Source organism: Zootoca vivipara, chromosome 2 (genome assembly GCF_963506605.1).
Source record: "Zootoca vivipara chromosome 2, rZooViv1.1, whole genome shotgun sequence".
Classification (NCBI taxonomy): Eukaryota; Metazoa; Chordata; class Lepidosauria; order Squamata; family Lacertidae; genus Zootoca; species Zootoca vivipara.
The window spans coordinates 49,360,145-49,384,952 of record NC_083277.1 but is presented as its reverse complement, the minus strand read 5'-3'; the positions used below and the strand labels follow the sequence as shown (position 1 = coordinate 49,384,952).

Sequence of the window (24,808 nt, the reverse complement as noted above, 5' to 3'; positions counted from 1 at the left end):
AATCTGTGCTTTTCCCACGAAATTGGATGCGACCAGGATGTCAGTAGACACAACATCATCTGACTTTATTGACTTTCAAAAGGAACTTTTGGAATTGCTTTTGGATTTTAGGGATGAACTGTGTCATAATGTTATACAGATTAGAAAAATAAGACAGAACGGTGCAGAAAGTGAGAAAGGACTAATCTCAACAAAGTATGAAGAGAAGCAAGATGAACAATCATCAGCCATGGAAAATGTAATTGAATTTAAAGATGATGAGGAAGCTGCATGGAACATTGTTCCCCCAGTGAGAGGGGTGGGAACAGGACTCATGCTTGATTCAAAGAGCCTTCAAGGAAGAACCAGCATGGAATAATGCCCTCCCAGTGAGAGAGGGAGGACAGGACCCATGCTGGGGCCAGAACTTAAGGGGTATCAAAATTGAGACATGGCTGGGAAGTGGAAATGTAGTTGGATGGTATTGTGCAACAGCTGGGAAATTGGGGAGGCAGCAGGGGACGAAGAAGTGAGAGGGGTGGTCAGGTGGTGAAAGAGCAGGAGTGGGGTAAAGGAGTAATGATGGATGCTATTTTCTGACTGACCAAGATGGCCCACCACTGGAATGACCTATGGAACTGGCTGATTCATCTGGGAGACCCTGAGTCCAGGGGAGGGGAGGGGGGCTGAATTAGATTTAAGTGTTTAAATGTTACTATGATAAAAGAAATAATATTTGAATGTACAGTATGGAAAAATTTTGGGGTATAAATTTGAGGCTAAGGGGAGAAATAGAGGATAGTTGGATGGGAAAATAAATTTAGATTTGGATTAAGATAAATTACAGGTGGAACATAGTTGCATAGCTGCCAAGTTTTCCCTTTTCTCGCGAGGAAGCCTATTCAGCATAAGGGAAAATCCCTTTAAAAAAGGGATAACTTGGCAGCTATGCATAGTTGATGCATTGAAGAATATAAATAGTTGTGAGATAATAAAAAAATGTGATAGAATGATTTAAAATAATAAATGAAAATTGCTTAATTTGGAGTTAAAAAATGGATCCAGTGCGAGGGGAATCGAGGAAGTCTACAATGTTAATTAAAATGTTTGATTTGATCTGTTTTTCTTATATTTTTATTCCTGTTTTTAATGTGTTTTTTCCTTGTTTTTGTGAATTTTTGTAATTTGGAAAATCAATAAATATTATTTGGGGGAAAAACAACAACTCGTCTTCAAGCTGGATGTTGTGGTAAACAAAAACAGCAGGAAGGTGGGAGTGCTTTGAGGCATGGTTGAAAAGTACCACTGTGGGCTGTTTTATAAGTTCAGAAATGTAGAAAATGTAACTTCAGAATTAAAACAGGAACTTTTATTTCATGACTCAAGAAATTGTATGTATGGGATAGATATGTTTGGGGGAGGAGGCCAGTGATACAAGTTTGTGTCGGGTCTAAAAGACTGCGCTTGGGCCTTGAGCTGTACCCCCTCTCCCCTTGATTTAGAATAACGCAACTGTTCTGGGAGGCTGGTTAATTCATGTGTAAGGGTGACTTTGTTTATTTCATAGAGTCAACTAAATTTTTCATTCATTTTTTATATAATATTTGTGATGGTTAAATAACAAATGACCTTGTTCAATGTAGGCCATTGTGCAAAAGAATAACTTGCTTGAAGGAAAATCCATCATGTCTTATTAAAGTTGAGCGTTTGTAAAAGTGCACACTCAGATTTGAGGCCTAATTTAACTCTGTTATTGTATTAGTAAAATGTCTTGTCATTTTGATGAGGGACAAAAGGAACCTTTATCATCTCAATGCCTACTCAAAAGTAAGATTGCTAAACATCAGACACAATAAATAAGAGCACCACATTTTCTTTCTGTGCAGCCTTCCCTTGGTGCCTTTGCTGCAACAGGAAAAGGGAGGGGCGGGAAAAGGAAAGTCTTACCTGTGACTCTCTCTGTAGTAGCAAAGCTGGCAGGCCCACTGCAGGTTGGGATTGCTGTTGATGCAACTGTCACAGCAAGTCAGAGAGGCAAGTCTAGAGAGTGCAGGGTCAGCTTACCTCTGTTCTGCCTCACTTCAGCTCTTAGTAATAATGAAAAATGTTCCCAGATGCTCAGTTTTTCAATTAAAGGAAAAAGATGTAAGTGTGTCCATAAGTTACATTGCCTGCATTGTTGCACTTTTGGATCTCTTGTTAGCATCTATTCACAGTTTAAGTAGCTTTTATCTGTTTTAAGCTGCAGGTGCCACCTGCCAGCATCTTGTAGTTGAAAGCTATTGTAAAGGTTGCAAAGTTCATTTTCCACATTAGTGAATTGTTCAAATGCTCTTCTTTCATCTTAATTCAGTTTTCCACTTGTGCTTAGACTGGGTTCCTTTAGGTCAGCACAAAGTGTATAACTGTAATAAATTGAGGCTCTAGCACTTTCAGAGGCACTTAGATTCTTTCAAAGCAAGGAAATTCATGTGATTGGAAAGCTAAATTGCTGAGTTCTAAAAAAAAATTCCCCAATAGTTGTGCTGGAAATTTGACTTATACTTCCTGCAAACAAAAAGTAACTTAAAACCTCATAGAAAAGTCACAGAATGAGACCTATTGCCCAAATATTAAGCAGCAAGCACAAAACATACTCGCTTGGGTTTATATACAGTGACAGTCAGCAGAAGTCTTTTATGTATGTTTAAGGTGTTCATTTTGGGGGATAATTTAGAGAACAAGTTATTTCTTGGCATCCTATTATTGTGAGATAGCATGTGGGAAATATGAAACAAGGATGAAAGAGGTGCAAATGCCCAAGGTTGTGGAAGCCTGGGTTGTAGGATGATATAACAGCAACATGGTGTAAAGAACCTGAATCTCATATCTCTTCGGAAAGTGCATAGCAATTTGGTGAACCAAAGGGGGCACATGAAACAATCCTTTCCAAAACACTAGATCAGCATCTAAAATTATTTTGAGTGTAGGTAATATCTTGGTTCACATGTTACAGAAAAGCATGGTTTACTGCTACATGAGTGAGTCACAGTGACCTTCAGTCTCTTCTAGCAAACTACAAAATTGGAAATTGGAGAAAAGTGTGTTGACTTCTGGTCATTGTTGTGACCCTTTATTCATGACTAAATGACCCAGAGAAGAAAAAAAAGTACATACTATCAAAGTTATAATATTCCAACATAGGGTGCCCACATATGCCTAACAAGTTCTCTTGATTTTGTTTATTGTAAGTAGAATTTTCTTTTTAAAACTTAGGGTTCCTGACTTTGTGAGAGAGAAGCGTTTTGGAAATTGGTTGAGAGAGGCACGTGATTGGGCAATTTCACGAAATCGATACTGGGGGACGCCAATCCCATTGTGGGTCAGTGACGATTTTGAAGAGGTGAGTAAAAATAATTTAAGTCAAGATTGCTACATTTTATTTTGTTTACATGGGGTCACGAAGAGTCGGACACGACTAAACGACTAAACGACGACGATTTTGTTTACTATGATTGTGCTTAGAGTGCAATTGTAGATCAGCTCAATTAGAGAAAAGGTGTGATCCTCAATGGCTTAAGGCTTAAGGCTTCCATTGCCATTTGGGGCAGATTACTAATTGACTGCTTAGGTTGCTTTCCCCTGGCACTGCTAAAATGGAAGCATTGCTGGATTTTACTAATATTCAGAATGGTGACATGTCTTAATGATGCTCAGTTAGCTAGGCACCACAAAACTTGCAAAAAGTATATTGTGAATGAACACAGTAGGTATAAGACACTTCTCTGGGGTACATCTGTTTCTGGAATACATGCGATCCTGCTGTCATGGTAATTCTGGGAGACAGTTTTACTTTCTAGATTGCTAGTGTGTCAAAAGCATTAAATGATTCTTCCATCAATTTCTATAGCTTGTTTTTTTAAAGCATTTTTCCATATTTAGAGTTGGCATACTTATTTAAAACTTGCTAGTTAAAACTTTTTCCATCTTTTTTCCATTTGCTATTGTCAAAAACAATCAATCTGCTGATGAAATCCAATGGACACCTTTTTAAAAGTTCTGACTAGGGAAGGAAAAGTTTTGTTTGATTTCAAAATGCCTCCCATTTATAAGAATTTGTTTAATTGGTATTGCAATCCAAAAAGTAGTCTTAACACAAAAGAACCTTGGTCCCCAGAAGTAATGTAGGAGATAATAGAAGGGATCTAATGACCTCAAAATAACATTACAAATAATAAATGCGTGTTACAACTGGCACTATGAACGTTGTGATACAAAAGGACTGTCTGCCATTTTGTACTTGGGCTGAATACAGTTATTACTGTTTTAATCTTCTGTTTTGGATAACAGCAAAAACTAAAATTAGGTCTCTTGTTGCATTACTAAAACCTTAAGTAAAATCACAATTTGGTTTGAGGCCTTGCTCAGATGCCTGAGTTGCATTCGACTCCACCTAGTATAAGGAGTTGGTTGGGAAAGTTAAAATCCAAAAGGTTAAAGGGCTATTTAGTGGAGTCATGGGCAGGCGGAGATATCTGCTTGTTGACAGTCGTGAAGTTAAGGAGAAAATGTGTTGGTTTGGGTAGTTTGTTTGCCTCCATTTCTTCTTACAGTGCATGCCATTGCTTGTGCTGTCACAAGGTTAGCACCTGTGATATTTACAAACACATGGAATATGAAGTGATTCAGCTTTGTAAAAAACAATTTACAAATATTTCAAGCAGCTGCTGGGCTTCATAACAATCAATTAGTATATGAGGTTTAGAAATATAGTATCAACTGACTTTCCAGTTGCATGCTTCAACTATTTTCATTGACAAATCCTATTTGATATACAGTGGTACCTCGGGTTAAGAACTTCATTCGTTCCGGAGGTCTGTTCTTAACCTGAAACCGTTCTTAACTTGAGGTACCACTTTAGCTAATGGGGCCTCCTGCTGCCGCTGCACCGCTAGCGGGCGATTTCTGTTCTCATCCTGAAGCAAAGTTCTTAACCCGAGGTACTACTTCTGGATTAGCAGAGTCTGTAACCCGAGGTGTTTGTAACCCAAGGTACCTCTGTATTGGACTTAACAGGTGGTCTGTATTGGGTCTGTAGCAGAACTGGAAGAGCTGTCAGGAGTGAAAGTGACTGATCTCCACCGAGAAAGGTAAGTGATTGTAAGAAAAGCAAGCCAGAGTCTGTTGTAGCTCAGAAATAGCTCTGCTCATTTGTAGATGTTGAATCCATTTCAGAAATACAGCCCTGATTTTAGAGTCTAGAAACTGGTTGCTTGTCCAAACCAGAAAAGACTATCAGGCAATTCTCTGGAGATGGTCCTGCTGCTGTGCAACATCTTAAGTTACAGAATATCTTTTTTTTATACTTTCCCACCTTCTCAGTTCCCCCAACTCCTGAATGAGAGCAAATCCAAGAGTTTAATTTTCAACCTGGTGGGGAGACACTACCAACTAGCTTATGTCACAGTTTAGAGCAGGGATGGATAAATTGTGAATCTTTAAGATGTTGATTACCGTAATAGCCAGCATACCTAATAGACAGGGATGGTGAGTTACAATACAACTTTATCTGGAGAACCACAGGTTTCCCACCACTGGCTTACTGAGTTCAGTCTGGTTCCCTTCGGTTCAGTCTGGTTCCCCGTGTGTACCCATACACATAAGTTCTTGGGTTTCTCCCAACCCTTCGGTAGCTGCAGCTTAAGCAGAGATTGGCACAGGCTGGAGAGGCATCATTTTGGCCATTTATCTCTACAACCCCCACAAGAAACTCCTGTATAGTAACAGTTTATTAATGGAACCCCATAATATGTTGCTTTAGCTAAAAAATTCAGACTCTGGACTGATGTGGATTGTATAAGGTTCTTCTGCAAAAGCATTTCTGACGTGGTTTGAAATGCAGTGTTTTATTGGGAAGCATAGGCTATTTCTAGTGTTAGCTAGCTGGTTATCTGTTGACGATCATTCTTTGGAAACTGACCTGGAGAGATATGTGGGACATTAGGGTAGCTTTCAAAAATTTGTATTCGTTAGCAATAATTTAAGTATGTTGTATTTGTGCTAAATTAGTGAAACCCTTTCAGTTCTGAATTATTTTGGAAATTTTATGCAAGCAACTTGAATATGTTAGATATAGAAGTTTGGAATTGGCATCTGTTTCTGTAATTGTGTTCCTTAAGACTAATTTCCAACTTGTAGAGTGGAAATTCAGTGTCTAAACTGTTGCTTGATTATTTTCCCTTTAGCGTTGATCATATAACCATCCCCTCGCGCTGCGGCAAAGGTGTATTACATCGTGTTTCAGAAGTGTTTGACTGCTGGTTTGAGAGTGGGAGCATGCCTTATGCCCAAGTCCATTACCCATTTGAGAACAAAAGAGAATTTGAAGATGCGTTTCCTGCTGACTTCATTGCTGAAGGCATTGACCAAACTAGAGGATGGTAATTCTTTGTTATTAGTCTGTACAGGGTTTTACAACTTCACAGCACTGGGAAATCTGGATAACTTTAAAACAGTACTTGAAATATAATTTGGCTCATGTTTGTATAGTGAGCACTAAACTAACAAAGTTTCATAGACAGAGATTTGTAAAGAAAGAAAGTTGTTGTTGTTATTGAATGATTTCTGTGAAATGTGTGTTGGGACCCACTAGCGGGTCGCAGCCTGATCCAAGGTGGGTTGCAAACAGGAGCACTACTGCCATGCAGATATATGGTAAAAGATTAAGAAAAGGGTCCCCATATACATGTTTGGCTTAAAAGTGACTCCTGGGTCTGAAAGGGTTGAAGATACCTGCACTAGCTGATTGAATAGGTAGGTGGCTACAGAAGACCCAGAGAATTACATGGCGGTCTAACTCACTGCAATTCATGAATACAGTACCAGACAGAAAAGCTCAGAGAAATTTGCATTTGATTTTTGTTGTTGTTTAGTCGTTTAGTCCTGTCCGACTCTTCGTGACCCCATGGACCATAGCACGCCAGGCACTCCTGTCTTGCACTGCCTCCCGCAGTTTGGTCAAACTCATGTTCGTAGCTTCGAGAACACTGTCCAACCATCTCGTCCTCTGTCGTCCCCTTCTCCTAGTGCCCTCAATCTTTCCCAACATCAGGGTCTTTTCCAAGGATTCTTCTCTTCTCATGAGGTGGCCAAAGTATTGGAGCCTCAGCTTCACGATCTGTCCTTCCAGGGAGCACTCAGGGCTGATTTCCTTAAGAATGGATAGGTTTGATCTTCTAGCAGTCCATGGGACTCTCAAGAGTCTCCTCCAGCACCATAATTCAAAAGCATCAATTCTTCGACGATCAGCCTTCTTTATGGTCCAGCTCTCACTTCCATACATCACTACTGGGAAAACCATAGCTTTAACTATACGGACCTTTGTCGGCAAGGTGATGTCTCTGCTTTTTAAGATGCTGTCTAGGTTTGTCATCGCTTTTCTCCCAAGAAGCAGGCGTCTTTTAATTTCGTGACTGCTGTCACCATCTGCAGTGATCAAGGAGCCCAAGAAAGTAAAATCTCTCACTGCCTCCATTTCTTCCCCTTCTATTTGCCAGGAGGTGATGGGACCAGTGGCCATGATCTTGGTTTTTTTGATGTTGAGCTTCAGACCATATTTTGCGCTCTCCTCTTTCACCCTCATTAAAAGGTTCTTTAATTCCTCCTCGCTTTCTGCCATCAAGGTTGTGTCATCTGCATATCTGAGGTTGTTGATATTTCTTCCGGCAATCTTAATTCCGTCTTGGGATTCATCCAGTCCAGCCTTTCGCATGATGAATTCTGCATATAAGTTAAATAAGCAGGGAGACAATATACAACCTTGTCGTACTCCTTTCCCAATTTTGAACCAATCAGTTGTTCCATATCCAGTTCTAACTGTAGCTTCTTGTCCCACATAGAGATTTCTCAGGAGACAGATGAGGTGATCAGGCACTCCCATTTCTTTAAGAACTTGCCATAGTTTGCTGTGGTCGATTTGATTTTTAGGTAGCCATAGTTTGCTGTGGTCGATTTGATTTTTAGGTAGCCTCAAATCAAGGCCACTTTCAGGGCCACGTCTGCTTAGTTTCAGCAGTAGAACTGCATCGTATGCTTTCATAACCTTACACCCTCATTTTAGCTGATAAAAACAGTAAGGAAAAGCTGGAGTCTTTCAGTTGTTGATTTCGCTCACTGATGGTAAAGAGCCACGTGTCATTTCTTTTACTTTTGGATTTCCTTTTTCCAAAGATTGTATTTGGTTAGCTAGTTTGTTCTTAATGTCTGGATCTGTGCCCCCAGGACACCCACAACCATTACTTGATTACCAGAGTAGCGGAACTCTGGCGGTGGTGGGCATTCCAAAAAGAAACAGAACACAGAGAAGTATTTAGCAGAGATTTACTTACAGCTTATAGTTCATTGCCAGATCCCCAGCAAGGTACAACCTGGCTCCTGTTAGGGCAAAAATCTAGTTTCAACATAAAAAGTACACCACACAAATATAAAATGTAAAAAATGAAAGCAAAGAGAAGAAGTCAGTAGAAGAAATGAGAGTGAGAAACTGTGCACTGACTAGCAGATATACCCTCTCCAGTGGCATTGGCACTAAGGTAAGACTCAGCCTGTGCGCATGAAGCTGTGCTGTGAGAAGAATAGAAAGTTACAGATGCGCTAGAATATTCTAGCATGTTCCAGCTTTTACTGGCAACTTCTGTACACAGAGAAAACTTCACTCCATGACATGGAGTTAACTTTCCAGTGATGTAGATAACTTCCTTTAGGAACTATTATACATGGGAAAACAAAATTTAAATTTCTAACGAGCCTTGTAATCCCAGTGCAATTCTGTTCCTTTACTGAGTACAGTGGAACCTCGGTTTATGGCTACCTTTGTTTACGAAAACCTCTGTTTACGAACGCCGTAGACCCAGAAGTGTTTACATCCGGGTTCCACGGCGTTGGATGCGCAGACATGATCTGCGCAGTGCGCGCGCGCAGAAGCGCTCTATCGGCACTTCGCGCATGCGCAGAAGCATGCCTTCGGCGAGCAAATGCCTCGGCAAGCGAACGCCTCGGCGGAACGGATTGCGTTTGCAAACCAAGGTATCACTGTATTATAATCAAGTACCAAGTGAAAGATGAAGGTTTGTGTATATATATTTGTGTATACAGTGGTACCTCGGTTTATGAACACAATTGGTTCCGGAAGTCTGTTCATAAACTGAAGCGTTCATAAACTGAAGCGAACTTTCCCATTGAAAGTAATGGAAAGTGGATTAATCCGTTCCAGACGGTCCGCGGAGTAACCGTTCATAAACTGGAGCGAACTTTTCTATTGAAAGTAATGGAAAGTGGATTAATCTGTTCCAGACGGGTCCGCGAAGTACTTAAACTGAAGCGTTCATAAACTGAAACATGGGTGTAATTGGTTCCGGAAGTCTGTTCATAAACTGAAGCGTTCATAAACTGAAGCGAACTTTCCCATTAAAAGTAATGGAAAGTGAATTAATCCGTTCCAGATGGGTCCGCGGTGTTCATAAACTGAAAATTCATACACCGAGGTGTTCATAAACCGAGGTTCCACTGTACAGTGGTGCCTCGACTTACGAATTTAATCCGTTCCAAAGGCATCTTCGTAAGTCGAAAAATTTACAAGTTGAAAAAAGCCATTGGAAACACGATTTCCCATAGGAATGCATTGAAAACGGAAAAATTTGTAAGTCGAAGCAACCCTATCTAAAAATCCCTATCTAAAACCGCCGCGGGTTTTCCCGGATGTCGAGATGAATTACTCCCATTCGTAATTCAAAAAATTTGGTTGTCGAGTCGTTCGTAAGTCGAGGTACCACTGTATATATTTGTCACAGGCTCACACACCTCTACCCTGAAGTGACTGTAGGATTGTGTTAAGCAACATTTACAAATGTGATGTATACAATGTTACAGAGTCACATTATGAAAGGAAGGTTCTGCATCATTATGTCACTCAGTTTTCTTGAACGCAGGAATATTCCTTATGACACTGTAGCTTTGGAAGGAGGACTGTTTTGTATGATAATGTGGTTTGTTACAAGATTAGAAGCTAGCCATAGGGGGGAAATAATATGTGAAGATTTTCCAGAAGATTTGCATAATAAAATGACACTTTTGGATAACTATCACCATGTATTTCTTATTAATGTCCCCGGGGTTTGAAATCTGCTAAAAGGAGTCAATTAAAATGTGAAGGCATACAAGGGCTTGAAAGTCTGCTATTTTAGCATTAACCTAGAATCAGCTGCTAACTATCAATTTGTTTTTCAGGTTTTACACGTTGCTCGTGTTGTCCACAGCTCTTTTTGGGAAGCCCCCTTTCAAGAATGTAATTGTAAATGGCCTAGTTCTTGCCAGGCAAGTAATATTGTTAATACAGAATCTTGCTTTTTCCTGAGGTTCTGCTTGAAATGGAGTTCTAAGCTGCAAATAAAGAAGAGTAGTAGGGTTTGGGGCACTGTGTACTCCTGGCAATCACTTACAAAAGAAAGAACCGGGAAGTCGTGAAACCGTGGGAGGGAATTTTAAGCGAAACCTCACCCCCGCACTACCAACGGACACACTGGACTGCCCTAGATTGAGCCTAGCGATGGGAATCTTTACTGATCCCCACAGAGCAGTGTTATGAAAATAGTTTTTTGCCACCCACTACACCCCCGCAACATGGGTACGTTATCAGTTTCCCAAGACGGCAGCAGGGATGTTCCGTTGGTGGAGGAGTTGCACCCCTGAATAACAAAGGGGCGCTCGCGGTGATGCAGATGCAGAGCGGCAATTGAGTGTGGTTCCTAGCAGATGCTGAAAGAGGAAGCTGGAGCCGGTAGATGGCAGGAAGGCGCTGGGAACGCTGTGGAAGGCGAAATTAAGTGATTTGAGCTTGAAGAGTGATTTGCGCTCGAAGAGTGATTTGAGCTTGAAGAGGTGGCGATCCGAAGTCCTCAGCTGAAGAAGAAAGGAGGTGTCTTGATCCGACAAATTTAGGAAGCAGAATCAGGGCACGGCGCTGCCGCGGCTGCTTAAATGTGGCTAAACCCCACCTCCAAGCCAGCCCTGTTGGCTGGCTGAAGGGCACAGCAGCTGGGATAACTGATGGAGGGGGCCAAATACGCCCCCCTGCTAATGCGGGAACCGGCTCCCATTCACAACCCCTCCCCTCTGGTAGGAGGAGAGGTCTAAGCTGCAAATATTTCCGTGTAATCCTTCATTGAATAGCCAACCTTAGCTGAATGACAATCCCTTCCAAAATGATACAAGTATATATATCATTGGGAGTGGGTAGAATAAAGTAAAAAGCTCATTATCACCCAAGACATAAACATGGCTAGAAAAAAACTATGGTCGTTTCTCCACTTGTTCCATTGTTCTTCACTTTGCAATAAGGCTGTCGTGAAAGTAAATATAATCTGCTCTTGAGGGGACTGGCACTTTCTATCATAAAAATGGTAGACTGATTTTCCAAGAGTATTTGTATTAATTTTGAGAACTTTACCAGCAATGCATCCTTTGTCATAGTTTCCATCTTTACTCTTTTCTAGTGATGGGCAAAAGATGAGCAAAAGGAAGAAGAATTACCCAGATCCAGCAAACATTGTAAATTCTTATGGGGCTGATGCTCTAAGGTAGGATCCTGCTATTGTCCCTGCCCCCGTTTCTATTAATGTTTGTGGGTCCTCTGCTTAGGTATATCCAGTCAAAATTTGGCTTTTGCTACTTGCTTTGGCTGTTGCAGCTACTGCTGTTCATGCAGCAGCAATGTGTGTGTGTGCTTCTTAGAACTTTGTACAACTTTTAGAAAGACCAAAAGAAGGTAGATACAATTGCAGAACAACTGTATACATCTTGAACAAAAATACTTTTATAATATGCAAAAAGGGGGATGGAGTGCTGTGAGGCATCTCAATGGAATGGTGAAGTTGTCCAGATTGTAAAAGCTTCCCAAAAGCATTTGGTTCACCACTGGTATAAACAGAGTGCTAGACTGAATGAAGAATAATTAATTGTCCAGTACTGCAAGCGAAGTACAAGGCAGGCTACGCATCACCACCAGCTCCTTTTAATTTCCACATTGAAATATCTGTGTGGATGTGTGCAAAATCACCTTAAAAATACTGAAAAACATTATAGCAAGGACGATTGGGTTGGTGGTGTGAGACACTGGATAGCCTGAAACCTCATTAGGCTGGTTCATACGAGCTCACCAGCATGTTGTGTCTCCGGGGCTCCTGATTATACACGTGTGAGTGTCGTCTTGTGCATAGTCCTAAAGCCTGGGGATTGACTTTGTGGCAAATTGATTACATAGCTTAGGTGTCTATGTGTGGGAATTTTCATTCGTAGGCTGTGTATACCATCTCTAGGCTTTCCAGGTCTACACAGCATTATATGGTTAATTTCTTCCAGGAGTTGGTAGGCTCTAAACCAAATATATAGCTGATTGTATTCTGGGAGCCTTGAAGAACTTGAGCACTTTTTGGTGTGTATATGGTTTGAATTATTAGCTGTATTTGTTCACCTTAAATAACATTGTCTTTCTAAAATATATATCTGGCAAGATAAAATATTGTATGTCAGACTTGAGTAAATTTTATTTTCTTTACCTAAATGAAAATCCCCAGCTCTCAAGAGCATTCATTGCTGTCCTCATTTTCCCAGCAAGATAAATCTGTTTTTGCTTGCTGCCTGCCTGATATGTGTACACTAAAGTCTTATTTATACATACTCCCACACACAATGCAAAGTAGTGCTTGCTAGGTTCATTTAAGGAGAGAGCTCCAGTTCAGATGTCTGAACTTATTTGAAGTGCTTGATGTCAAGCACTTGTGTTCTGTTTATAGAATAAACTACGTACTTCTGACTTTCTCGTGGGTTTTTTCTTTTTTACTGAGCTAATTTAGCTTCTGTGGAAGAAGTTTTCCCCTTCTCCCATATGCAAATTTTGATTAAGTACTGCAGAAATATCCTCTGCAGCTTACTGATAAATGTGGTATTTTTGAACAGCTGCACATTTAAACTGCTTAAGGAAGTGAAGAACTCTAAATGAGAGTAACAAGTACTGAGTGAGTTTATTAGTGGCCTTCTTTTGTCTTTTGGTTCCTTGGCTTAAACTTTGCCTACTAGGGATGAGGAATCTGTGGTTCTCCAGGTGACATTGGACTACAGTTCACATCACCCCATCCATTGGGTGGGCCACCTGAGACTGATTAGAGTGGGAGTTCAACAGCATCCGAGGGTAACAGATTCCCTAGTCGTGGTCCCCATCCCAGTTCTCACATTATTGCTTTGCATGAAAAGTTATCACTTGGTGGGGCAATAAGAATGTAAGAGTTTTGCTCTGTTTGTTAGTCGCTGCTTCTACCCATCCTGCCGGTGAAGCAGTGCCAGCTCCTCCAAGGACCTCCAGGGATCTCCTGCTATTTTTCTCCCATCTGTTGCAGAGCGCAGCACCATGGCAGTGTGTGGTTGCTGAGTGCATGCTTGGACATGCGCTTTGAAAAACAGAGAAAGAAAGTGCAAGTAGTGAGAAGGCTTGGCATCCATTTGATCCCTTCAAGATCAGCCAAAGTTGAAGCCTTGCAAGTTTGTTTTGTGGTGCTCCCTGAACATTGGGGGCTTCAGAATTAGTATTGTAGTCTAATAGTAGTCTAAATTATGTCAAATAGATTAACCAAATGGGCAAAAAGGCTCAATTTTTATCAAGAATGACTGTATTGGCCTGAATATAAGCTGCATGTTCCCCCCAAATTCCGACCATGAAAAGTTAACATGTGGCTTATATTCACGACCTTACGGTATGCAGCCAAAAGCACATGGCAAACAGCGCCAGGAGTGTGGCAAAGTGGAGCCCGCCCAGCGTGTAGTTCCCCGTCCTCTCCCCCAAGGCCAGGAAGGGAGAGAGCGAGGAAGGGGAAAGGCCGCCGGCAACGCAGTGCAGCTCCCCCCCAGTATGCACCCAGGAGCAGCGAGGAAGGGAGCGGCTTATATTTGGGTATTTTTTTAATCCCTCCCCCTCCAATTTTAAAGCTCCAGCTTATATTCGGGGGTGCAGCTTAAATTAGCATTTGAAGGACTGACAAACTTCAGATGAACCAGTTTCATCAGATGAAACAATATTTGAAGCCATCAAAACACTAAATTATACCTCTGTTCCAGATGGCTCTACAGCAACTTACTATAAAACCTTTCCTTCTATTTTAGTCAAACCAGTTTAAAAGACAAAGAAAAACTGAAAAGCAGCAGATTGTGCCAGATTCATAGTAGGATGTCAGTGTTGTGGCAATTCTTAGAGGAAGAAAGAATTCATCTAGTTATTTCATACTGATCCATATATCTTTTAAACATTAAGATGTTCAATAATATATTAGCATGAAGGCTAAATTATTTTGTAAATAAATATCTAGCTCTTGATCAAACAGGCTATATACGGAAGCGGAAAATGCAATATAACATATGCAGTGTCTTACATGTCATAGATTACACATTAAGCAGTAACTGTGATACTGTTATTGGATGTGGAGAAGGCCTTTGATAATCTTCAGTGGCCCTTTCTGTTTAAACATTGAAATACTTTAATTTTGAAGTAACTTTTAGAACATGGCTACAGATGATTCAAATCAAAAGCAAAAATTTATACCACTGGAATTGTCTCATTGGCTTTTAATTTAACTAAAGTAACTAGGCAGGGTTGCCCTTAATTGCCACTTTCATTTGATTCAGCAATTGAACTATTAACAATTAAAATAAGAGAAAGCAATTTTTTTAAACATGTATGGAAAAATCAAACTATAATGTTATGAAATAGTTCTAACTTTAACCAACCCAGCAAAATCATTGGTAGGATTAGAAAACATTTTAGAAGGGGATGGACCCCTAGCCAGCTATGAACTGAATAAAACAAAAGCAGAAGTATAAATGTCCAAAAAAGGAGAGTCTAAAAAGCAAAATTGATTTTAATTGGCAAGAAAGCCAATAAGATAATTGGATATAGAAATAGCAAATTGAGCAAATACAAATCTATATACTAATAATTATGAGGTATTGTATAAAGTATTTGTTACGATTTCATTATAATGGGTAATGGATTCATACTCAAATTGAGCAAGAATCACAGTATTTTTCGCTCCATAGGACGCACCTGACCATAGGATGCACCTAGTTTTTAGAGGAGGAAAACAAGGGAAAAAATATTTTCCTTTCTTGAATCTTCCTAGGCATAGCAGCCAACTCCTAGAGGCCTAGGTGCCTTTGCCCCCCCAATTAAATATTTGAGGAAGCTTCTTTTGCAAAGGGGGCAAGCTCCATTTTTTTAAAGGATCAGCTCAAAGTTGTGCAGCTTTTTTGCAAATGGGAAAAGCCCCGTTTTTTGCGGGGGGGGGGGGTCAGCTCAGAGTTGTGCATCTTTTTGCAAAGGGGGAAAGCTCCATTTTTTAGGATCAGCTCAAAGTTGCTGAGTTTCCCTGCAAAGGGAAAAAAAATTCTGTTTTTATGGGGTTCAACTCACAGTTCTGCAACTTCTCTAGGAAAGGGACCCATTTCTACAGTTTCCAGACAGATAATCTAATCAGCCAGTCACATGTGTCCCCCTGCAGACAACATTTGAGGCCTAGGCAAGGGGCCATGAGGGGCTGGGAAGAGAGCTAGCTCTCTTATCTCTCTCCCCTATCTCTTGCAGTCAGCTGCTGAGCGGGTTCCTTTCTCTTTCCCTCTTGTTAGCCTTTAGCTCTTTCTTTCTTTTTTTAAAAAAACCACGATCTGCCTTTAGCCCCTGGGCATTCGGCTCCAGGGACCATGCATTTGCTCCATAAGACGCACAGAACCTCCTCTTACTTTTTAGGAGGAAAAAAGTGCATCTTATGGAATGAAAAATACGGTAATGCATGTATCCATACAATATTGTGGGGAAATATCAAGTATAGGTTGGTAAAGAGCAACCATTTAATACTCAATATTTTAAGAGTTTGAGATTGTTATAAAAGGCTATTTAACTCAAGCCTTTCCCCATTCAAATCTGTGCTTTACAACTGAAGTATAGATACAGTTAATGGTTTTGAAATTCAGAAAACTGACCATCTCCATTGGATTTAATGATTGGTATACTCTGAGATCAAAACAAAATTGAATGGGAAAAATCTCTTCGTTTGATTATTTTCAAGTTTGATATTTTTGGAGGATTATCTCTATAGTTGGAAAAATGAATTATGCACCTTAGCGGATATATACTTTCAAAAATATATATCCGGTAGCTGAAGTGTGACATGGAATCAGAACATGAAAAAGAGTACAAGGGACATAGGTAAAAATATTCCAGTGGATGTCTGGGAAGAATTGTGAAACAGTCTCTTGAAGCCCATTCTCTTAGAATACAGCTGTGGGGGGGGGGAACATTATAAAAATGTGTAGATGGTAAACAAAATAAGCAGCTATATTTTTGAAATCTCAGGGCAGAAAATGACAACTTTCATTACATGTGATAGGAAAATTAAGAAACAGCCTTGGCTTTGTTCAGTGTGGTGCAAGAGCAAAAAGGAGTAAAGTGCCTGCAAACTCCTCTTCAAAGAACTGCACACAGGGCCGTCTTAAGCACCTCTGGCGCTCTGGCGCCGTGGTGCGACGGATCCCTCCGGCGCCCCCCACCCCGTTTCCCAACGCGACGGGCAGGTGGGCTGGCACAGCGGGGCTGCCGAGGGCGGGGCTGCGCGGAAGAGTGGCCGGCGGGCGGGCAGGTGCAGCTGTGATGCGCCCCCCTGGCGGGCCAGCGCCATGGCGCCCTGCAACACCCAGCCTGGCCGTAGGGCTGGCCCTGACTGCACACTTGTAGTCCTGGCAAGCCATAGTTTGGCTTACCATATCATTTAAACTACCGGTAGGCCACTAACTACAAACCCTGTATCCCTGTTTAGGTAGTTTTAACCATATTCTTCAGCTTTGGCTGCAATCTTATGCATGCTTTTCTGGGAATAAGCCTAGTGGGACTTCTATCCATCTATGCATACATAGGGTTGCATTGTTAAAATACCAAGGCTGTTGTACATTATGCAGGGAAAAAATGGTTTGTCCAAAAGCCATCTTGTCATATGGAAATGTGAAATGATGGGTGATGGTAATTTGAGCACAGTTCTTTAGAAATGCTTGCTTCCTCAAGATCTATTCAGCAGCTTAATAGAGTAAGAAGAAATGACATAGAAAATATCCAGCTAAATTGCAACAAATGGAAATGCCTTTTTATGTAATTGCAGAATTTGGGGGGTGGGGTGGGGGTTACACCTCTGCTAATACTGCCAATTAGAATAGCCATTTGAGCAGTGTGAGTTGTATCTTAGCAACTTTTACAGATTTCCTGGCACTGAACAAAGTATTAGGACTTCAACATTATTTTGGGTCCTGGGTGGAGGATTGTTGATATTTAGTTTGTGTGTATTAAAAAGGGATCTGGTGTGTTTTCTTAAAAGCCATGTCGAAATTTTCATTACTCTGCTCTGCTTGTGTGTGCTGCTGTAGGCTGTACCTTATCAATTCTCCTGTTGTGAGAGCCGAAAACTTGAGATTTAAAGAAGAAGGTGTGAGAGATGTGCTGAAGGATGTCTTCTTGCCCTGGTACAATGCATATCGCTTTCTCATTCAGAACGTTGTCATTCTGCAACTTAAGGTACAAAGCTTTGCACTGCCGAAGAAAGTTGTTTCTCTGGTCATTACTGTATTATGCTTATCAATATGGGATCTCTAGTCACACAGCTTGCTTCCAACATATGTATTTATTCTTCATGATATCTGTCCTGCTCATCTGATCAAATGGGCTCTCAAGATGCCTCAGGCAACATGTGTTGGTGCAGTCGGTTGTGGTTGTAGTTTATCACTCTTGCATTTTGTTGGAGCCAGAGATATAGTGCTTATAGTGTCAGACCATCACTGGGAAGAACCACATTCAAATCCCTACTCTGCCATGAATATAATGTGCTGACCTTGAGTCAGTCACTATAATTCTTAATGCCATAATCTAGTTTATTTTAAATGTAATGGGGAAAACTATTTTTTTGGGGGGGGGGAGCATCGGCCTTGCACACAGAAGCTTCCAGGTTTAATACTTGGCATCTCCAGGTAGAGCTGCGAATGTCACCTGTCTGAAAATTTGGAGAACCATTTCCAGTCAATGTAGATACACAATTCTGACCTAAATAGACTAATGCTCTGATTTGGTATAAGGAAGCTTCCTGGTTTTCTGTGAAACTGAATTGTCTCTCAGCCCAACCTAACTTACATGATTCTTTTGGAGGACAAATATGAGCAGAGGTTCAGGAAGAGTTGTTTATACCATCCTGAGCTGCTTAGAAGCGGTTAAAAGTTTAAAAATGATAAAAAGGAGGGAGGGGAAGGAAACTCAAAACTCAAGTAGCCCGAGTCAGTGTTAATTATGCAGTTTGAGATTATAGTCGCAGACAAAAAATTGTAGGCTGCAATTTATGCCCATTTACCCCAGCATTATTCTAAGAATCTGATTTAGAGCTCACTTGTGTTGAGGAGTTGTTCAGTTTATTGGTGCACCAAGGGCTTCTGAAATGCTAATTTACAAGAGTAATAGTAAGTAAAGTTAGAAAATTCTGATGCCAGAAATTTCTGATTTGATGGCACTGAATGTCTTACTCTTTTTATGAAGACCAGTTTAGATTCCTAAACTGCTAGTTTAATGGCAGCCATTACTATTCTAGGTTGGGGGACAGTGCTCTCAGGAAAGCACAATGGGAATGGAACGGAATATTTGATAAACATTTATTTCCTCTTTCAAATGTGAAATGTTTAGGTTAAGAATGTATATTCTTCATTTAACATGTTCCAAAGTCTATAGTCCTAATTGACTAGAAAGATTTAATTTTATCCAGTGGGATTTAATAAATCTGTAAGCCTCCTGTAATATGTATTCTACATAAAAAGTGGTAAAAAAGTAATACATTATTTAGGATTGTGTTTCATTCGTTGGATTCCAAGAATAGTAATACAGTCATACCTCTGGACACAACACGGATTACGAACACGCCGAACCCGGAAGTTATGGAACGGGTTACTTCCGGGTTTGGCGGTTCGCGCATGCGCAGAAGCATCAAATGACACCATGCGCAGAAGTGCTGAATCTCGACCCACGCATGTGCAGAAGCACTGACGCCGGTTGCATTCTGCTCTGGATGTGAATGGGGCTCTGGAACGGATCCCGTTCACATCAAGAGGTACCACTGTATATCTCTTCTGTGACTGCATTATAGGATACATAAGACTGAATGATCTCTAGTCATTGATATCAGCTTATTTGAAGCAGTTCATAACTTTTACAAAGTGCACCTGGCAACCTGAGGGAAGACTTCTGGCTTGTCAGCATTGCAAATTTCAAAACTCTTCTGGTCAGTCAGTACTTAAATCTTAATCTGTTCTCACAGCAACTGTTTCTAAATGGTTGCCTTTCAAATAATTTACTTGAAGAGAGAACACGGGTCCTTTGAAGAGTGGTTCTTTGGTAAGGAAAGTCTCAACAGATCTTAGTGAATACACTCTGTTTCCGATGGGAAATTGATAACTTGAAGAGCTTATAATTACTCACCTCTCATGATACATGAGCTTTTCAAACCACCATGGAGCCCTTGCTATTAGAAGCAATAAAGGTAATGGAAATTGGTTTACATTTTTAGCAGTCACCTCTAAGGAGAGCTTTGGAGCTGCATAATTAATCAGCTATTTCTGAGGGTCCCCAGACACTGTTCCTAATACTGTTCTTCAAACTGCCCCAATATTTTACCATATATTCCGGCGTATAAGACGACCCCCAACTTTCCCAGGTAAAATATAGAGTTTGGGATATACTCGCCGTATAAGAAATACGACCCGGCGTATAAGACGACCCCCAACTTTTGAGAAGATTTTCCCGGGTTAAAAAGTAGTCTTATATGCAGGAATATACTGTACATACTCTGAAGTTAGTTTTGGTGCCACTGTATGTTTCTTGTGGTCTTCAGTTCCTGGGAGATGTATTTGCTGTCATAGGCCCTGAGTGGGGAGGGCTGGTTGAGCCAACAGAGACAAGAGGAGTTGCAGATAGATGATCTAGGAAGGAATCTAGTGAGCTAGGAAGGACTTTGCTCAGGTCAGGAGAACCCAAGGTAGAGGATACTAGAGAGCGTTCTAGTGGTGGTGGGTTTCCCTCGCCGTGCACCTACTTGAGGCATTAGCTCCTTTTTCTGAGTTGTAGGAAGCTTGTTCTGGCTTGTCCACTTAGCCTATCATGCCACTAACTCTGCCTCTGAAGTTGTCAGAAACCACACATAGTGCTGCCTGTCCCAGGGAGGTTGCTGCCTCACCTGTCCCCCTCCATTGCCTAGACCATGGAGATGCCAGCACAAGCATGAACAGATGGGGCAGGTTCAGCCTTCGCAGAGAAGTGCCAGGTTGCTTGCCCACTCTAAGGACCAGAACCGTTTGCTGCGCTAAGTTGTCCCCACCCTGTTCGCTGTCCTTTCAGTGGGGTATTATTGCTGGATCTGTGTCTTTGCTTGCTTGTGTAGTTGTGGGTAGCTCCTGCTTTGCCTTTGAACCACATTACCTCATTTTGTCTGTGCATCACACTGATGAAAGGTTTTGGTGGAAACCACAACCTGAGTTAAGAGTTCTTCATCAAATGGGAGCCAGGACATTTGCATAACTAAGTTGTGCTGGCAATTGCACAAATAGGAAGCTCTCCCCTCCCTTAAGTTATAGCAATGTGGCTCAACATTGTCCGAGTGTCTGTGGGTGGCTGTATATAGTATTAAGGTGAATGGTGCCATAAAGAGGGGCTCTGACCACTCCCTCATTTCATGCAAGGAGCAAGCAGTAAATCCTGGCAAATGTCTCTACATTGCATTTAACCTTTTAAGCTTGCTTTGAAATTACTGCCCGCTAAACTATTTATAAAATGTTATTATGTACCATAGTACTAAAGTGAAGTGCTTTGTACCCTGCTAATGGGAGCAAAGTCCAAATGAGAGGTCCACAAATGAGAACCCAGAAAGCAGCTATTTTTTGACTGAAGCACTTTTCAAATTATCCTACCTTATTAAAGGAATTGAAACTATCGCTATGTGATACACTTGCCAATAAATTTGAACTGATGGTATTATCCTGAAAACTACTACCCTCTCTGTGCAGCATGATAAGGTGAACAGACTCTCAGAGTGGCATTCACGCCAGATGGCTTTTTCACAGAAAGAGAATAAATCTGCAAATAGCTGCTGTGTTTGCCTGCATGAGAACATGTCTAATGAATGAATAACATTTGCAACTGACTTCTTGAATGACCCATGAACTGGAGGAGTTCTCTTTTCACTCAACATTGTTGCACAGTCAGAGGCATACTGGTTCAGTACTGGTCTGTACTACTGTAGTACACCAACTGGAATTGGAAGAATTTGGGTGTGATCCTGCAGCTGACATAAGTGCAGCTCTTCTGGTGAAGAGGAAAACCTTATGACAGGATGGCATTTATATCACCACAGTCCCTGGTAGGCATGCGGAAAGCTCAGCAGGCATGCTCAGCCTACTCGTTATGTTCTGCCAGATGTGTGAGCCAAGCAGAGTGTTCTGGGATGGTGAGGCTGTGGACTTGTAAGATGCTCAGCCACCGCACTCCCTTGACATGCCCCTAAACAGATCCCAAAACTACATCACCCTCTGAGCTGGCTTAGTTAATATCTTCCTTTTGCAGTAAATAGAAGGGGAAGTGTGAGGAGAAAACAAGGGGAAAGAAATAGAAAAAATGTTATGGTTACCCCAACCACAGATTCTTTCCCACCTCCACAACATATTGCTCTGGCTCAAGTTAAATCTCTTTTTCCACCTCCATATTCATAGGAAGATGGAAAGGAATTCCTTTACAATGAGAACACAGTTAAAGAAAGCAACAATATCATGGATAAATGGATTCTTTCCTTTGCACAGTCACTCATTCAGTTCTTCAAAGCAGAAATGGCAGGTGCGTATACTTCCTCAAATTTCAGGATTCTAATTACATTCATATTGGTGCTGCAATATTATACAGTAGAAATATACTGATTTCTCTATCCATGGTTTTATTTACTTTTTGTGGGTTGTTTGATGTGGATTCATTGAAATTACTGGGCCCTAGTTAGTTATGCCTATTCATTTCAATTCATCTACTTAGAGTAGGACTAACTTTCGATACAACCCAATGTTTGTTTATAGATTTGAACATTTTTGCTCTCTTAATATGAGTTTGAAACGACCGTAGGGTTTGAAAAAGGGTTTCTTAACTATGGATAACATGAATAAGGGACTCATAGTCAAATCCATTCTTTCTTTATAGTGATACATTTTTAATGTTGTTAAGGTATTGTCACAGGCTCCAGCTGGTTCTTATATCTTCCAGATTTTGATTAGAATAAGAGACTGAAGCCAAAAGGTTAATGGGACATTACATCTTGCTATTTCCCCCCTCACTTTCAGCCTACAGACTGTACACAGTAGTTCCCCGTCTCGTTAAGTTTGTAGACATTCTTACCAACTGGTATGTCAGAATGAATCGCAGGAGGTTAAAGGTATGTGACTTCTGTTTCCAGGGTGTATACATGAGAGGTGGAAGTGATTTGCTCCTGAGTTAATTCAGGTTCCCTTTAAAGCTGAGTACCTTCTTCATTACTGGGACGTGGGTGGCGCTGTGGGTTAAACCACAGAGCCTAGGGCTTGCCGATCAGAAGGTCGGCGGTTCGAATCCCTGCGGCGGGGTGAGCTCCCGTTGTTTGGTCCCAGCTCCTGCCAACCTAGCAGTTCGAAAGCATGTCAAAGTGCAAGTAGTTAAATAGGTACCGCTCTGGCGGGAAGGTAAACAACATTTCCGTGCGCTGCTCTGGTTTGCCAGAAGCAGCTTAGTCATGCTGGCCACATGACCTGGAAGCTGTACGCCGGCTCCCTCGGCCAGTAAAGCAAGATGAGCGGCGTAACCCCAGAGTCGTCCACTTTACCAGGGGTCCCTTTACCTTTACCCTCTTGATTTGTGTGTTGAAGATGGGCGGGGTATAAATAATAAATTATTATTATTATTATTATTATTATTATTATTATTATTATTATTTAATACCATTTTGTGTAATTCTTGGTCTAATCTCTCTTATGTCAATGACTACTTCTTGAGTAGGGTGAAAATGGAACAGATGACTGCATTATGGCCTTAGAAACCTTATTCAGCGTTCTTCACTCTATGTGCAGACTTATGGTAAGAATTAACTACTGTACAGTCATTCATCTGGGATGCGGGTGGCGCTGTGGTCTATACCACTGAGCCTCTTGGGCTTGCTGATAGGAAGGTCGGCAGCTCAAATCTGGGTGAGCTCCCGTTGCCCTGTCCTAGCTCCTGCCAACCTAGCAGTTTGAAAGCACATTGGTGTGAGTAGATAAATAGGTACTGCTGTGGTGGGAAGGTAAACATCCTTTCCGTGTGCTCTGGCTTCCATCACAGTGTTTTGTTGCACCAGGAATGGTTTAGTCATGCTGGCCACATGACCCAGAAAGCTGTCTGTGGACCAACACCGGCTCCCTCGCCTGAAGCGAAATGAGGTCCGCACCCAGTGCTAGATTTACATATAAGCTAAACAAGCTATAGCTTAGGGCTACACTCTCTTGGAGCCCCCCCCCCAAAAAAAATTTAAATGAAAAAAACTGGATGTACATTTCGAAAATATTAGATAAACAACAAATAAAATAAAACCTACATACAGCAACTATGATGTAAGTAATGGGCTCCGCCTGCTAGCCTGCTCCCTAAAATATCACATATAAAGGGCCCCATTACCTTCAGTAGCTTTGGCCCTCATCAAGCTTAAATCTGGCCCTGACCGCACCCCATAGTCGCCTTTGACCAGACTTAGCCGTCCAAGGGTAATTATACCGGTAATTCATTTATAATTACTTCAAAATATAGAATAGCCAAGTAATGAAAAATTGTCATTCCAGGCACCTTATACTCCATTTATCACTGAACTGATGTACCAGAATTTGAAGACACTTATTGATCCTGCCTGCATTCAGGAGAAGAACACAGATAGCATTCACTACCTCATGGTTCCTCAAGTTCGGTGAGCAACTCAGTCAATTGTAGTGGATGCCCAAGTTTAAGGTTTTATAGGTCAAAGCCAGCACTTTGAATTGGACTCTGAAACTAATTGGCAGCCAGATCAGTCAGTCCAGGATCTGTATAGTAAACTCAAACTGTCTTGTCCCAGTGAGTAACTTGGCTAGCAAATTGTGCACTAGCTGTAGTTTCTGAACCATCTTCCGAGGCAGCCCTCTCTTTTATGCTTTACCATAAGGCAAAATATTAGAGTTCTTAAAATATGTTTTTCCAAATCCAGTTGTAAAACTGCTGTAGAATTTGCAACTTTATTAAATACCCATACCTGATGCTGAATTGTAGACTAAAGAGGGTGGTCATAGGAAACTAGTTCTGATAAATACTGGAAAGGAGTAGATGAAAACATTTTACAAGGTGTAAGCAACAGCTAGGGAAAAGGTTTTAGTGATCAATACAATTGAAGGAAGCTGATCTGTTTTACTTTGCTTTTGTTTGAGGAAGAAAATGTGTTTATATATTGATTTTTTAATGTTCTGACCATTTGCAGTTTGCAGTTTAGCAGAAGCCCCAACATTTGTTTTCTGGCTATGGTTGGCAAATAGGTTTGGATATGCTTTGAATATTGTTTTCACCTGGGGGAGCTGTTTTTGGTATCACATTCAATTGCATTGTCATTAATCAAGAGAGCTAAAATCATTTTCTCTTGTGATACAATCCAAACAGTTTAGAGGTATATGAGTT

At 41.0% G+C, this 24,808-nt stretch overlaps 1 protein-coding gene across 2 annotated transcripts in view; it reads left to right on the top strand.

Moving 5' to 3' along the window:
- Positions 1-24,808, top strand: part of IARS1 (isoleucyl-tRNA synthetase 1) — a 103,479-nt gene that overhangs the window by 51,551 nt on the left and 27,120 nt on the right. For both annotated transcript variants that reach the window (XM_060271486.1, XM_035106206.2), the window contains exons 15-24: positions 3,235-3,361; positions 5,035-5,108; positions 6,204-6,398; positions 10,243-10,329; positions 11,508-11,591; positions 17,467-17,614; positions 21,835-21,955; positions 22,447-22,538; positions 23,135-23,212; positions 23,950-24,071. In XM_060271486.1, the coding sequence (XP_060127469.1) occupies positions 3,235-3,361; positions 5,035-5,108; positions 6,204-6,398; positions 10,243-10,329; positions 11,508-11,591; positions 17,467-17,614; positions 21,835-21,955; positions 22,447-22,538; positions 23,135-23,212; positions 23,950-24,071 (1,128 nt within the window). The remainder of the gene's footprint in view (positions 1-3,234; positions 3,362-5,034; positions 5,109-6,203; positions 6,399-10,242; positions 10,330-11,507; positions 11,592-17,466; positions 17,615-21,834; positions 21,956-22,446; positions 22,539-23,134; positions 23,213-23,949; positions 24,072-24,808) is intronic.